We start from the raw sequence: 17292 nt of genomic DNA on the forward strand, positions 1-17292 counted from the left end.
GGTCTTCGTGAGCAAGCGAGTTGGATGCACACCCACTTAGTTTCTTTTGTTGAGCTTTCATACACTTATAGCTCTAGTGCATCCGTTGCATGGCAATCCATACTCACTCACATTGATATCTATTAATGGGAATCTCCATAGCCCGTTGATACGCCTAGTTGATGTGAGATTGTCTTCTCCTTTTTGTCTTCTCCACAACCACCATTCTATTCCACCTATAGTGCTATGTCCATGGCTCACGCTCATGTATTGCGTGAAGATTGAAAAAGCTTGAGAACATCAAAAGTATGAAACAATTGCTTGGCTTGTCATCGGGGTTGTGCATGATTTAAATACTTTGTGTGGTGAAGATAGAGCATAGCCAGACTATATGATTTTGTAGGGATAACTTTCTTTGGCCATGTTATTTTGAGAAGACATGATTGCTTTATTAGTATGCTTGAAGTATTATTATTTTCATGTCAATATTAAACTTTTGTTTTGAATCTTATGGATCTGAATATTCTTGCCACAATAAATATTATATTGATAAATATGTTAGGTAGCATTCCACAACAAAAATTCTGTTTTTATCATTTACCTACTCGAGGACGAGCAGGAATTAAGCTTGGGGATGCTGATATATCTCCAACGTATCTATAATTTTTTATCGTTCCATGCTATTATATTATCTGTTTTGGATGTTTATGGGCTTTATTTTACACTTTTATATTATTTTTGGGACTAACCTATTAACCCAGAGCCCAGTGCCAGTTCCTGTTTTTTCCCTTGTTTCAGTGTTTCGAAGAAAAGGAATATCAAACGGAGTCCAAACGGAATAAAACCTTCGGGAGAGTTATTTTTGGAACGGAAGCAATCCAGGAGACTTGAAGTGTACGTCAGGGAAGAAACGAGGTGGCCACGAGGCAGGGAGGCGCGCCCCCACCCTCGTGGCTCCCCTGACCGACTTCTTTCGCCTATATATGTCCATATACCCTAAAAAGATCGGGGAACAGAATAGATCGGGAGTTCCGCCGCCGCAAGCCTCTGTAGCCACCAAAAACCAATCGGGACCCTATTCCGGCACCCTGCCGGAGGGGGATCGCTCACCTGTGGCCATCTTCATCATCCCGGCGCTCTCCATGACGAGAAGGGAGTAGTTCACCCTCGGGGCTGAGGGTATGTACCAGTAGCTATGTGTTTGATCTCTATCTCTCATGTTCTTGAGGTGATACGATCTTGATGTATCGCGAGCTTTGCTATTATAGTTGGATCTTATGATGTTTCGCCCCCTCTACTCTCTTGTGATGGATTGAGTTTTCCCTTTGAAGTTATCTTATCAGATTGAGTCTTTAAGGATTTGAGAACACTTGAAGTATGTCTTGCCGTGCTTATCTGTGGTGACAATGGGATATCACGTGATCCACTTGATGTATGTTTTGGTGATCAACTTGCGGGTTCCGCCCATGAACCTATGCATAGGGGTTCGCACACGTTTTCGTCTTTACTCTCCGGTAGACACTTTGGGGCACTCTTTGAAGTACTTTGTGTTGGTTGAATAGATGAATCTGAGATTGTGTGATGCATATCATATAATCATACCCACGGATACTTGAGGTGACATTGGAGTATCTAGGTGACATTAGGGTTTTGGTTGATTTGTGTCTTAAGGTGTTATTCTAGTACGAACTCTTGAATAGATCGATCCGAAAGAATAACTTTGAGGTGGTTTCGTACCCTACCATAATCTCTTCGTTTGTTCTCCGCTATTAGTGACTTTGGAGTGATTCTTTGTTGCATGTTAAGGGATAGTTATATGATCCAATTATGTTATTATTGTTGAGAAAACTTGCACTAGTGAAATTATGAACCCTAGGCCTTGTTTCCTAGCATTGCAATACCGTTTACGTTCACTTTTATCATTAGTTACCTTGCTGTTTTTATATTTTTCATATTACAAAAACCTATATCTACCATCCATATTGCACTTGTATCACCATCTCTTCGCCGAACTAGTGCACCTATACAATTTACCATTGTATTGGGTGTGTTGGGGACACAAGAGACTCTTTGTTATTTGGTGGCAGGGTTGTTTGAGAGAGACCATCTTCATCCTACGCCTCCCACGGATTGATATACCTTAGGTCATCCACCTGAGGGAAATTTTCTACTGTCCTACAAACCTCTGCACTTGGAGGCCCAACAACGTCTACAAGGAGAAGGTTGCGTAGTAGACATCTTGAGCACTCATTAAAATATGACATGCTAAAGAGTTGATGTTGGACAAGGAAGACAGCGTAATGGGTTATGTTTTCTTATATTCGAAATAAAGTATATTGTCATGGATCATCCAACATGTTGAGCTTGCCTTTCCCCCTCATGCTAGCCAAATTCTTTGCACCAAGTAGAGATACTACTTGTGCTTCCGAATACCCTTAAAACCAGTTTTGCCATGGGTGTCCACCAAATCTACCTATGGATTGAGTAAGATCATTCAAGTAAGTTGTCATCGGTGCATGCAATAAAAATTGCTCTCTAAATATGTATGACTTATTAGTGTGGAGAAAATAAGCTTTATACGATCTTGTGATGTGGAAGAAATAAAAGCGACGGTCTGCATAATAAAGGTCCATATCACAAGTGGCAATATAAAGTGACGTTCTTTTGCATTAAGATTTCGTGCATCCAACCATGAAAGCGCATGACAGCCTCTGCTTCCCTCTGCGAAGGGCCTATCTTTTACTTTTTACCTTATCCAAGAGTCATGGTGATTTTTACAATCCTTCAGCAAGCACACTGTGTTGGAAAGATCCTGATATATATATCCAATTGGATGTAAGTTAGCATGAGCTATTATTGTTGACATTACCCTTGAGGTAAATGGTTGGGAGGCGAAACTATAAACCCCTATCTTCCTCTGTGTCCGATTAAAACTCCGTAAAAACAAGTATTGCGTGAGTGTTAGCAATTGTGAAAGACTAAACGATAGTTGAGTATGTGGACTTGTTGAAAAGCTCTTATTGACTCTTTCTGATGTTATGATAAATTGCAATTGCCTCAATGACTGAGATTATAGTTGTTGGTTCTCAATGAAGTTTCTGATCCATACTTTACACTGTGAATAGATTATTACTTGAGCATAAGAAATCATATGACAATATTCAAATATGTTGCTGTTTTAAGAATGATCATGATGCCCTCATGTCCGTATTTTATTTTATCGACACCTCTATCTCTAAACATGTGGACATATTTATCGTTATCGGCTTCCGCTTGAGCACAAGCGAGGTCTAAGCTTGGGGGAGTTGATACGTCCATTTTGCATCATGCTTTTATATCGATATTTATTGCATTATGGGCTGTTATTACACGTTATGTCACAATACTTATGCCTATTCTCTCTTATTTTACAAGGTTTACATGAAGAGGGAGAATGCCGGCAGCTGGAATTCTGGGCTGAAAAGGAGCAAATATTAGAGACCTATTCTGCAAAGCTCCAAAAGTCCTGAAACTTCACGGAAGTCATGTTTGGAATTAATAAAAAATACTGAGCGAAGAAACTACTAGAGGGGGGCCACACCCTGGCCACGAGGGTGGGAGGCGCGCCCTACCCCCCTAGGTGCGCCCCCTGCCTCATGGGCCCCTGGTGGCCCTCCGGTGCCCATCTTCTGCTATATGAAGTCTTTCGTCCGAGAAAAAATCATAAGCAAGCTTTCGGGAAGAAACTCCACCGCCACGAGGCGGAACCTTGGCGGAACCAATCTAGGGCTCCAGCAGAGCTGTTCTGCCGGGGAAACTTCCCTCCGGGAGGGGGAAATCATCGCCATCGTCATCACCAACGATCCTCTCATCGGAGGAGGGTCAATCTCCATCAACATCTTCACCAGCACCATCTCCTCTCAAACCCTAGTTCATCTCTTGTATCCAATCTTTGTCCCAAAGCCTTAGATTGGTACATGTGGGTTGCTAGTAGTGTTAATTACTCCTTGTAGTTGATGCTAGTTGGTTTACTTTGTGGAAGATCATATGTTCAGATCCATTATGCATATTAATACCCCTCTGATTATGAATATGAATATGATTTGTGAGTAGTTACGTTTGTTCCTGAGGACATGGGAGAAGTCTTGCTATTAGTAGTCATGTGAATTTGGTATTCGTTCGATATTTTGATGAGATGTATGTTGTCTTTCCTCTAGTGGTGTTATGTGAACGTCGACTACATGACACTTCACCATTATTTGGGCCTAGAGGAAGGCATTGGGAAGTAATAAGTAGATGATGGGTTGCTAGAGTGACAGAAGCTTAAACCCTAGTTTATGCGTTGCTTCGTAAGGGGCTGATTTTGAACCATATGTTTCATGCTATGGTTAGGTTTACCTTAATACTTCTTTTGTAGTTGCGGATGCTTGCAATAAGGGTTAATCATAAGTGGGATGCTTGTCCAAGTAAGGACAGCACCCAAGCACCGGTCCACCCACATACCAAATTATCAAAGTACCGAACGCGAATCATATGAACGTGATGAAAACTAGCTTGACGATAATTCCCATCTGTCCTCGGGAGCGCTTTTCTCTATATAAGAGCTTGTCCAGGCTTATCCTTTGCTACAAAAAGGATTGGGCCACCTTGCTACACTTTATTTACTTTCATTACTTGTTACCCGTTACAAATTACCTTATCACAAAACTATCTGTTACCGATAATTTCAGTACTTGCAGAGAATACCTTGCTGAAAACCGCTTATCATTTCCTGTTGGTCCTCGTTGGGTTCGACACTCTTACTTATCGAAAGGACTACGATAGATCCCCTATACTTGTGGGTCATCACTACTATGGTAAGGAGATGGTACTTGACAAGATATATGGTAAGTACAGTGACAGTTTTCAGTTACTTTTTGCTTTCAAAGCAGAAGTAGAGAGGGCATCACCAGGCAGTGTTGTTGACATTGATCATCACACAGTGGAGTACAAGTTAACAGGAAAGAAATTCTACAAAGAGTGTTTTAGAAGGGTTTTTGTCTGTTTCAAAGCTTGTCAGAAGGGGTTTCTAGAGGGGTGCAGGCCATACTTGGCTGTAGATGCAACTGCATTGAATGGTAGGTTTAGGGGCCAACTTGTAGCAGCATGTGCCCTAGATGCACACAATTGGTTATTTCCTGTTGCATATGGTGTTCTTGAAGTGGAGTCCACTGAGAGTTGGACATGGTTTTTCAATAATTTGAAGAAAGTTATAGGACATCCTGAAGGATTAGTTATCCATACTGATTCTTGCAAAGGACTGGAGAGTGTTGTTGATGATGTTTATCCTGGAGTTGAGCACAGAGAGTGCATGAGACATTTGTCTCAACATTTTGGCAAGAAATTCAAAGGGAAATTTTATGATGACAATCTGTGGCCCTGCTCACTAACTTACAGCATCAAAAAGCACAATTATCATCTGAACCAGTTGAAAAGCAAGCTCAAAGTGAAGGAGTATCTTGAGGAGCACCACACCAAAATTTGGGCTAGAGCTGATTTCACTGAGTTGAGCAAGGTTGACTATGTAAATAACAATCTAGTTGAATCATTCAACTCTAGAATCAAGAAATACAAGGGCCTACACCTAGTTGACCTGCTTGACAAGATCAGGCGGTACATTATGGAGAAGTTTGACCTAAGAAAAAGAATTCGCATTGACCATTTCATTGGGCACAACATCATACCAGCAGTAATGAAGGCATTAATGGAGAAAACTAAAGGTTTGGAGATGAGCATTGTTAGGAGAAGCCCAACAGAGGCTGAGGTAACTGCAACTGACAGAGAGAAGAGAGAATGGAGGTATCCTGTGGACCTGGAGAAATGGACTTGCAGTTGCAGGCAATGGTAGGTCACTGGTAAGCCATGCATCCATGCACTTTTCTTCATCACTTCTCTAAGGGGTGATGCTAGTGCAATTGATAAGTATGTCCATAAGTACTACTCTGTTGAGATGTTCAGAGCCACTTATGCTGAAAACCTACCAGCTTTGGAAGGCAAGCAGCAGTGGGACATTGTAGATCCTGGATTCAAGTTATGTGCTCCTATTCAGAAGCAAGCACTAGGCAGGCCAAGAAAACAGAGGATTAGAGCAAGCAGTGAAGGAAAGGGCCTTGGGCCAAGGAAGAAGAAGTGCAAAAGGTGTGGTAGATGTGGACACCAAGCCAAGGGATGCACATGATCTGTTGATCCAGCTTTTGGAGAAGAAGAGCATTGGGGTGCACAAAATGCAGATGATCATCCAACAGCAGATGAGCCAGCAATAGCACAAATGCAAGATGAGGATGAGGATGAGGATCAGCCAATACCTGATGTAGTCCAGCATGAAATGGGACCACCAAGTGAACCATCTCATGAAGCATCTACACAAGCAAGTGTAGTAAGGTATGTGCAATTCTCACATCCATTTCTGTTCATGCATACATTACAATTTGTGACATATTTGCAATTGTTTAGCCCTAGGGAAAACTATAAAAAAGCAGTAGATAGAGGAGCTTCTCCAAGGTGTGTGAAAGAGAAGAGAGGTGGAGATGTACAACCAGCAACTACATTCTCAGCTACTGGAAGCACTGTTGACAACAAGGTTGTTCCTCCTGCATCAAAAGAACCAGCACAAAACCAAGCTCCACCAACTGGCCCCAACCCAGCCAGAAACACTAGAAGCAAAGCAAGGGAAGCTCCAAACCCATGCAATAATTAACAACATATTATTCACTCATGAATGTAAAGTATAATTCACATAAATTATTGGCTTTCAACTACTTCCTCATGTAACAAGACCGCACATGACATATACTACAAATGAGGTCATACATTACATTACCCGAAACCCATACTGACCTGAAAAATATTAAACAAGGTTACTTGTTGCAATATTTTGTTATGTGTAACTAACATGGAGAATGAATACACAAAAATGTGATCTAGAGTGTGAAACACCTTTACCAACAGCCAACAGATAAAAATATGAGCTTTGACGAATAATTTTTATTATTTTCATCATGGGCAACAAATCTTTTTGGATCAATATGATGGATGGAAGTTGTTATGGCACGACAATTTATGAATTGTCCATCTTCACCATAAAAATGATAATATGTAATTAAATTGAAAGATGAACATTAACAGATTACTGATATGTGGAAAAACATGTTTACACTAAAATACAATTGGTGGAGGCTCTTAAATAAATGAAAGATGGGAATGTGCAAGCAAGCTGGTCCTAAACCACAAACCCAGGTGAGCCAGGAAATTAAACTGCCCATGTACCATTAGGCCATTAGCTTGTCCCGTCAAAGCTAATTTATAGTGATAATATCCCTGCAAAAGATAGTTACCTGCATCAGAATTACCTTTTTGGAGCAAAAGTTAATTCCCACAAAACCATATTATATTTGTATATGTGCCCTCACCGAAAGTTTAAGCCCTCCTAGTCTTCTACTATCCCTGCCACCCAAAAGAATAAAGAATTCTGCTAATCAAATCTAACCATGTGAATATTTACTCTAATGTGCCCAAAAAGCACAGAAACACTTCTGATTTATTTTGCCAAACTAGAAACCCTGAATCTGTGTAGGATATTTGTCGTGTCCAATTTATTTTGCTGAATCATACACCGAACCAGAGTCGGATTCACATACTATATCCGTGTCGAAGAGTCTCTTGCAGCACTCCTAATTAGCCAAAACATAAACCTAAAAGTTGGGGGTGGATGAGTTATTTCCGGCATGTGCTCATATAAATCTAATCGAAAACACTAACGTCCACACGTGTGGGCGTTAGACAACTCACCCACACGCCTCCATCGTCGTCCAGCGCCCTTTGCACGAATCTCGGCATGGAAAGGCTGTTTTTGTGTGCCACGTAGGACAACTCGTGTGTGTGGGTGTGAGGGAGTTCGCCCGCACGCCGGTTTCTCTCCGCGGTCAATGTTTCGTCAGTCGGGGCGTGCGATGAAACTGCTGTCGCGCCCGCACGCCGCGCACCATCTCCTACGACTGCCCATTCTCCCACTCTCCCACACCCAAGCTGTCATTTTCCATGTTTTGGAATGGTACATGGCAACTGCCCTATTTGTGAGCATGAGCAGATGGCAACTCTCTTTTTACCCCGAACATGTTATTGTTGCCACGTCTGTTTTGTAGCGCTACATGGCAACTGTCTAGTGTTAGTAGGTGGCAACTCCTAAAGATACCACCATCGCCCACATGCCCGTCTCCTCTCCCACACACCAAAAGCTATCAGTTGCCATTTGTTTTGCAGGGTACATGGCAACTGCCCTATTTGTGAGCATGAGCAGATGGCAACTCTCTTTTTACCCCGAACATGTTATTGTTACCACGTCTGTTTTGTAGCGCTACATGGCAACTGTCTAGTGTTAGTAGGTGGCAACTCCTAAAGATACCACCATCGCCCACATGCCCATCTCCTCTCCCACACACCAAAAGCTATCAGTTGCCATGTGTTTTGCAGGGTACATGGCAACTGCCCTATTTGTGAGCATGAGCAGATGGCAACTCTCTTTTTACCCCGAACATGTTATTGTTGCCAAGTATGTTTTGTAGCGCTACATGGCAACTGTCTAGTGTTAGTAGGTGGCAACTCCTAAAGATACCACCATGGCCCACATGCCCGTCTCCTCTCCCACACACCAAAAACTATCAGTTGCCATGTGTTTTGCAGGGTACATGGCAACTGCCCTAGCGCGCTTGTAAGCAGATGGCAACTCTCTTTTTACCAAAACATGTTTTTTGCCATGTTTTTAGTGCTACATGGCAACTGTCCAGTGTTAGTAGGTGGCAACTCCTAAAGTTTTTCAAATCATGATATCTGTAGTAGATCAGACCATACATGGCAACAGCTGCAGTTGCCCAAAAATGGCATCCGACACTGTGACCTAAGATGGCAACTGCAGTTGAGCAACCATGACAACTGTAGTTCAGCAACATGGCAACTGCAGTTCAGCAACATGGCAACATGGCAACCGAAGAGGTCCGGACCATGGCAATCACGGCAGGACGCGTGGTTACTGACACGCGGGGCGTGTGGCTCGCAGGCGGGGAGGGGCGACGGCCGAGACGGGTCGTGCGGGCCGCGCGCTCGCTCGCCCGGACGTGCTCGTGCGGGGGCGATCGCGCTGCACCGGACGTGCGGGCTGTGGCTGCGCGCGCCCGTACGTGCTCGTGCAGGCAGGGTCGTCTTCGTGCCACACAGGGCGTGCGACACAACCACCCAATACACCACATGTGTGGCAGTTATCGGCGTCCAATCTAATTGGATAGGCCCAGCTTAGTCATGGGTATTCAGTTGAATACACATGATTTTGACAAAAAAACAATTATGTATACTACACATTCTGCATATATACTTCCTCCGTTTCTAAATATAAGTCTTTCTAGAGATACCAACAAGTGACTACATACGGAGCAAAATGAGTGAATCTATACTCTAAAATATGTCTACATACATCCGTATGTTGTTGTTCATTTGAATGTTTAAAAAGACTTATATTTAGGAACGGAGGGAGTATATAGAATGGGTCTATTATGATAGCAGCCCTGTAGAGTCGTATTCTGCTAACACCGTGTCTTATTCTGCCAACACGTCCAACCCACTCCGTAGCTACAAGCTAACCGCTGCACGAGGAAAAAACTCTGCCCACCCCGCTTTCTTGCTCCCACCCATGACTCCAACTCGCACGATTCCAATCCCACCCCTGCCTCCATCCATAGCGCCGGCGGCCACCCCACCTCCCGATCTCCTGCGCCCCCAGCCCAACCCCCTCCCTAGCGATGGATCCCCGCGGAGCCTGGCCTGCCGCACCACTACGCCATGGATCCGGGTGGAGCCGCAACCATCCCCGCTGCCCGCGCCTCATCCTCTTTGCGGGGCACATGACGGCGCGGCCACTGGCCACCTGCGGCACCACCACCTCCCACCGCGCCTCCTCTCCCTCCTTCCTAGCCTCCTCCCGACCCGCCCCGCCCCACACGCCTCACCCTGTGCCGCGCCAGCGAACAGGCGGGCTTCCCTCTCCCTCCTCGATGTGATGGAGCGGGCCGAGTTCCTCGAGCTCAGACCGGCCGACAGCCCTGGCCAAAAGCTCCCCTGACCCTGGATCCACATCGCCCGACCGGGATCCGGTGGTGGGAGGAAAGATCGATGCAGCGGGTGCTGGCTCCCCACGGCAGTCGACCACTACGGCCACCACTCTGCTCCCTACCTGCATCGTCAAGCACCACGGCGGCGAGATCTCGCCGGGTCCTCCCATGGCCGTCGCCACATGCAGTGCACTGTTGCTCCCCTTGAACATGGCCACCTCCAACCGGGCGTCGAAGCGCCCGGCGTCGATCCCCGTGGGTCTCTGTTATGTGGTGGCCCAGCCCAGGACGGCGGCCCAAGGCCTCCCGACGCAATCGCCAGCTGGACAGGGCCTGGCGAGCCCAGCAAGGTGTCCAGCGCGGAGAAGCAACGAGATAGGGGGAAGATAAGTAAGTGGAAGAACAGAGGAGAGAGACGTCGAGCAACAGAACACTTTTTCCTTGTTTTCTTCTTCGAGTTTCCTCTTGTTTCCGGATTCTGTATCTGTAAGAGAGGAAGAACCCCAGCGGGATCATAACATTTGGTATCAGTTGTCATCGATCCTCCCCGGTTCTGGCTCGATCCGTCAGTCCGATCGCGGTTGGTGGTGGATTCGCTCCGCCGCCGTAATCCCCATCCGTTGGCAGGAACGCCCGATCCGGGCGTCGATCTGGCGCCCAAGCGTCGAGCACCCACGGTCGTACAGGCGCAGATCTCGGCGGCGATGGGGTCAATCGAGCAGCACAACGCCGAAACCATCACCAAGCTCGATGAGATCGCAGAGCAGCTCAAGGGCATCACGACCTGGATGCGTACGATGGACGAGACGACGCGCACCCTCAACACCTCGGCGTCACTCCTGCAGCTCCACGCCGAGGACGCATCCACGCGCCTCCGTGCACTGGAATCATCTTCGGCGGTGACACCGCGTCCCCCGACACCTCCAGGTCCGGCCTCCCCTTCGGCGCCGCCTCATACGGTGGAAGTGCGCACGGCCCAAGGGCACGGCGTACACCCAACTCCACGGGGGCCAGTTTTTGGGGATCCTCCATTCCCTCAACTGCCTCCGGCTCATGGTATGCTCCCAAACACCCGTACGGGGTTCGATTCAGAGTTTGCCCATGGCGACCATTGACAGGTGCAGTCGGGTCGCTCCTCCTTCGGTAGTACACCGAAGATGGACTTCCCCAAGTTTGATGGGGAGGACTATCAAGTATGGCTCGACAATTGCGAGCTGTATTTTGACATTTATGGGGTCTCTGACCATATGAAAGTTAAATTCGCCTCTCTGAATGTGATCGGTAACGCTGCACTTTGGCTCAAAATGGCCCAAAAACGCAAACACTTCCAGCATTGGGATGAAATGCGTGCAGCAGTAGCAGAAAAATGGGGCAAGGATAAGCATCAGTTCTATATGCGTCAATTGTTGTTATTGAGTCAGATAGGGTCTGTAGCTGATTACACTACCAAATTTGACACTCTTCGGCATCAGATTTTGTTAGCTGATCCACATACACATGAGGTGCTCTTTGTAGAGCGTTACATTGCCGGGCTCCGCCCCGACATTCGTTCTGCTATTGTTTTACACCGTCCTGAAAGTGTGGATACTGCTAGTTGCTTGGCCTTGTCGCAGGAAGTCGAGGTGGAACATGACAAATCTCTGTCAGCTATGAAGCATGGCTCGCGCTCTTACAACAAATCATCAGCAGCAGAAAAGAACAAAGGGGTTTCAGCTCCAGAGGACTCGCGGAAGTGGTCTGAAAAGCTGGAAGCACCGCGTGCCTACCGCAAGTCGAAGAATCTCTGCTTTCACTTGTGGCGATCCATGGGCACGTGGCCACAAATGTCCTGATAAGGTGCCCATTCATGTCATGGAAGAATTACTGGAGGTGTTGCAGTTAGATGATCCTCCTGATCCTCAGCATCTATCAGATTCCAGCTCGGATGAAGAGGTAATGCTTTTGGCCGGTGACAGTGGCTCGACTCCGCCAGTCAAGCGACGCACCATGCGTCTCCATGGTCGAATTGGCAGCCGAGAAGTGTTGATTTTGGTGGACTCTGGCGCCAATTGCTCGTTTGTGGATACGAAGATAGTGGACGAGTTACAGCTTCCCGTGCAACAAACAAAACCAGCTTCATATGTAATTGCAGGAGGAGGGACACTGATGAGCTCCCAAACGGTGAACCAGCTCACCTGGTGGACTCAAGGCCATACCTTCTGCCAAGACATGAAAGTGCTTTCCCTCGGCTGTTATGATATCATCATTGGTGCAGATTGGCTCGAGTAACACAGCCCTATGTGGGTTCATTGGCACAAGAAGTGGATGAAGTTCACTCACGAAGGGCGCCACATCTCCTTGCGAGGCATTCAAGACAGAAATCAGCCTCTTAAACCCGTCTCGGTAAGGAAATTGAAAGGACTGCTGCGCCGAGGGGCAATCCAGCATGCAGTTCAGATCAAGCGTGTGCACCAAGAGAAGGAATTATGCTCTGTGGCTGATACTGTGCCAACTCCTAACCAACTTCCTCCAGAGGTGGTCACGGTTCTGCACGAATATAAGGATGTGTTCGCGGAGCCATCCACCCTGCCACCCCGCCGTCTGGCTGATCATAAAATCCCCCTTATCCCGGGTGCTCAACCAGTCAGTGTACGCCCTTATCGCTACACCCCGCAACAAAAAGATGAAATAGAGAGACAGGTCAAGGAGATGTTGCGCAAAGGCATAATCCGTCCAAGCTCCAGTCCCTTTGCATCACCCGTTCTGCTTGTTCGCAAGAAGGATGGATCGTGGCGGTTTTGTGTGGACTACTAGCAGCTAAACAACATAACCATCAAAAATAAGCATCCAATGCCTATAGTAGAAGAACTGCTTGACGAGCTGGCCGGGGCAGCTTGGTTCACCAAATTGGATTTGCTGGCGGGTTATCATCAGGTCCGGGTGGCGGAAGGGGATGAATACAAAACAGCGTTCCGGACACATCATGGGCTATACGAGTTCCTAGTAGTTCCCTTTGGCTTGTCAGAAGCTCCCGCAACATTTCAAGGGGTAATGAATACGGCTGTAGCACCGACATTTCGGGAAGGAGTTGTCGTGTTCATGGACGATATATTGGTGTTTAGCAAGACACTTCGAGGACACATTGCAAAGCTGAGGTCAGTTCTACAGCTCCTGCGCGATAACCACATGGTGCTTAAGCAGTCCAAGTGTGAATTTGCCAAGCCTCAAATTGCATATCTTGGTCATGTAATCAGTGCAGCAGGGGTGTCCACCGATCAAACAAAGGTAGCAGCTGTCAAGCAGTGGCCTGTGCCAACCACAGTACGCGCATTGCGGGGATTCTTGGGCCTTACCGGCTATTATCGAAGGTTTATTCAGCACTACGGGGTAATCAGCAGGCCTCTGACCGATTTATTCAAAAAGGGAGTTACCTTTCAATGGACTCCGGTCACTGACAAGGCGTTCCAACTGCTTAAAACAGCCATGATTCAAGCACCAGTCTTGGCTGTCCCTGATTTCAATCAAACCTTTGTCGTGGAAACAGATGCCTGCAAGGATGGGGTGGGTGCAGTCCTAATGCAACAAGGGCATCCCATAGCTTACCTCAGCAAAGCTCTCTCTCACAAGAACAAGGCTCTCAGCACTTATGAGAAGGAATGTCTCGCAATCTTGATGGCAGTAGACAAGTGGAGACCCTACTTACAACATCAACACTTTGTCATTCGTATGGATCAACAGGCCCTCTTGCACCTGACAGAGCAACGTTTGAGTACAGGGATTCAGCATAAAGCATTTGTTAAGCTTATGGGGCTCAATTATACAATCCAGTATAAGAAAGGGATCACCAATGCTACAGCTGATGCGCTGTCGCGCCGCGAGCACGACGTTCCCTTGCTGGCCATATCAGCGGCCATCCCCTCGTGGTTGGAGACACTGGTGGACAGCTATTCCGAGGATCCGGCTGATCAAAAACTGCTACAGGAGCTGTCACTGACCACACCCAATGATCGAGGCTACTCACTGGATAATGGAGTGATCCGTTACAAGAACCGTATTTGGGTGGGTCACAATCTTCTGGCTCAACAACACATACTGCAGTCCCTGCATGCCAGCGCGCTGGGCGGGCACTCCGGGGTATTGGCCACGTACCAACGCATGAAGAAGTTATTTGCGTGGCCAAAATTGAAGCAGTCAGTTACTACCTTTGTGCAAAGTTGTGACACCTGCCAGCGGGCTAAGACAGAGCACTGCCGCAAGCCAGGCCTTCTTCAGCCACATGAGATTCCTCCTCACCCTTGGCACACGATCAGTTGGGATTTCGTTGAGGGTTTGCCATCTTCACAGGGTTATCAAGTCATCCTCGTGGTCATTGACAAGTTCACAAAATTTGCACATTTTCTGCCCCTAAAACACCCATACACGGCGCTGCAAGTTGCTCAAGTATTCTTCGATCAAGTCTACCGACTGCACGGTATGCCTACTCGCATTATCTCCGACCGCGACCCGGTGTTCACCTGTTTGTTTTGGCAAGAACTATTCAGACTGTCTGACACGATCCTGAATATGAGCTCGGCCCGACACCCGGAGACTGACGGTCAGACTGAACGGTTGAACCAGTGCTTGAAGGCCTTCCTGCGCTGCTCCACGCATGACGCGCCAGCCAAGTTGGCAAAATGGCTCTCATTGGCAGAACATTGGTATAATACCACCTATCATACTTCAGCCGGCATCACCCCGTTCGAAGCCTTGTATGGTTATCAACCTTGTCCGTTTGGTATCACTACACCAGCCACGAGTGGCGATCTGCAGGAGCTGATCGATGAGCGTGCCTCCATGACTGAACTTCTCCGGCAGCACTTACAAAGAGCTCAGCATCGCATGAAGGCACAGGTGGATAAAAGCCGGAGCGAGCGCTCCTTCCAGGTAGGCGACCGAGTTTTCCTCAAAGTCCAACCATACTTGCAAAATTCCCTTGCTGCTCGTCGTAATCAGAAGCTAGCTCTGAAGTACTATGGACCTTACACCGTGCTGAGCCGTATTGGGGCAGTTGCATACAAACTGGACTTGCCAGCCAGCTCTAGGATTCACAATGTCATACACGTCTCACAGCTCAAGAAGCAAGTACCTCCCAAGGCCACTGTAGAGTCAGATATCAGTGTGACGACTCCGCGGTCGCTATGTCTTCTTCAACCAGCAGCAGTGGTGAAAACAAGACTCATTCAGCGAGGCGGCAAGCTCACACCTCGCCTCAAGGTACGTTGGTCAGGCCGCTCTGCAGATCATGATTCCTGGGAGGAGGCATATCTGCTACATCGCCGATTCCCTGCTTTGCCGGCTTGGGGTCAAGCCGCGCCGCAAGGAGTGGGGAATGTTATGTGGTGGCCCAGCCCAGGACGGCGGCCCAAGGCCTCCCGACGCAATCGCCAGCTGGACAGGGCCTGGCGAGCCCAGCAAGGTGCCCAGCGCGGAGAAGCAACGAGATAGGGGGAAGATAAGTAAGTGGAAGAACAGAGGAGAGAGACGTCGAGCAACAGAACACTTTTTCCTTGTATTTTCTTCTTCGAGTTTCCTCTTGTTTCCGGATTCTGTATCTGTAAGAGAGGAAGAACCCCAGCGGGATCATAACAGTCTCCCTCCGGTCCTCCCACTTCTGATGGATCTGGATCCCGCATGCCCGTTGCCTCCAGTGCCGCCGGCCGGCTGGATCCCCAACCTCTGTCGACCCCCTTTCCTCATATTCCGGCGAGGTCCCGGCCACCAACAGCATGCAGTATGGAAGGCGACGCAGTGCAGTTCGCCGTGCACATCCCGTCCCATGATTGTTGATCTTCAGAAGCATTTCTAGTACAACAGCCTCCAAACCCCGCGTGCAGTGCACAAACCGCTGCACAGCAGTCCACCCACACGTGCGCCCCCGTCAGGCCACGACTCACCGAGTCACCGGTGGTGACAACCTGCCCTGTACCTTGCTTACGGAGTCGTGTTCCTCCACCTCCCGCCCCACCCGTAGTTGTGCGGTGTCACCGGCGGGCGTGCAGCTCCTCCATTGTCCGGCGGGCATGCAGATCCTCCAGCGCCTACCTTGCTTCCCATGGCCGCCGTCCCTACCTGGCCTCCCCACCCACGACCCTCAATCCCCTCCACCTCCAGACGGACAGCTAGCGGCCAGCGGCACCGCGACCCCAACCTTCCTCCACCGTTGGCCGCTGTCCCGTGCAGCACAGCCCTGCCCGGCCTCGGCCTGCCCCGTTGCGCCCAACGCCGGATCCGGCCGCCACGAGCCCCAGCGAGGCGCCAGCAGTGGATCCGGCTGCCACAGCCGATGCCACCAACGGTCTTGGCTGTTCAACCCCCGCGACATGTGGTCCAGTCGGTGTGCCAATGCAGCTCATTCCCACCTAACGAGCAGCTCCTTCCCAGCCAATGAACAGTTCCACCCGGTGCAAATGAGATTTACCATTGTTTTGGTGTTTTTTTCTGAAGAAACTCAAAGTGCAAATGCAGTCTGCTGTTGTGTTCGCTCTTGATGATCAGTTTACTTGATTTTTGCAGGAAAAAGAAAGTGGTGCACTTAGTTGGATGCCCGCTCAGTTTCACCTTTTGGCATTTCAGATTATTTTTGTTGCTTTTTCAGATTTCACGGGTCGTCTGTCGGCGAGCTCTCACCCGATGCATCATGCAGTTAGCCGGTCCACATCGTGAGGTTCACCGGCCGCATGACTGCAGTGCAGTTGACTCCTCATGTGCAGTGTGTGCGGCGTGCTGCTCGGAGCAAAGCGGGCTTGCAGTTTAGTCTGCTGGTTGTGGTTTTTTGTGTTTCTATCGAATGTATCTGGTTGGGATATGATGTATTTTGTGTAAAAAATATTTGTTGAGAAGTTCATTTCAAAAAGCATTAAAAAATGGGTTACTTTCAAGAGAAAAAAATGATGGATGCAGCCCACTTCGAGGAGTCTTGTGGCTCATTACATTTAATAAGGAAGAAACGAAGTGTAGTTTACTTTTTCATTGCAAAAAGGAAGCGGTGCAGCTCACTATATCTTATATCAAATAGATGTGGCTCTGAAGCTCACTTAACTTCTCCATGATTCACTTGGTGAATAATGTGGTTTGCTTTTCGATCGTGTTGCGGTTCACTTGGCCTTGTCTTTACTGCAGTGCGGTTTTCCGTTTGAAGCAGTGCGTTCTTCTGTCCGATGAAAGGTCCACTCGCTTGGTC

General features: G+C 47.8%; 1 protein-coding gene and 1 long non-coding RNA gene across 2 annotated transcripts; both read left to right on the forward strand.

The window, feature by feature from the left end:
* The first annotated feature begins 4822 nt into the window (after positions 1–4822).
* Positions 4823–5845, forward strand: LOC109777640 (uncharacterized). Its single transcript, XM_020336242.3, has one exon. The coding sequence runs from the start codon at positions 4823–4825 to the stop codon at positions 5843–5845; it is 1023 nt and encodes a 340-aa protein (XP_020191831.3).
* A 4652-nt stretch (positions 5846–10497) lies between these two features.
* On the forward strand, positions 10498–17000 carry LOC109748578 (uncharacterized). The gene is made up of 2 exons (XR_012189575.1): positions 10498–11150; positions 16708–17000. It is a non-coding gene; the product is annotated as an uncharacterized lncRNA (long non-coding RNA).
* The last annotated feature ends 292 nt before the right edge of the window (positions 17001–17292 follow it).

Source organism: Aegilops tauschii, chromosome 7 (assembly GCF_002575655.3).
Source record: "Aegilops tauschii subsp. strangulata cultivar AL8/78 chromosome 7, Aet v6.0, whole genome shotgun sequence".
Lineage (NCBI taxonomy): Eukaryota > Viridiplantae > Streptophyta > Magnoliopsida > Poales > Poaceae > Aegilops > Aegilops tauschii.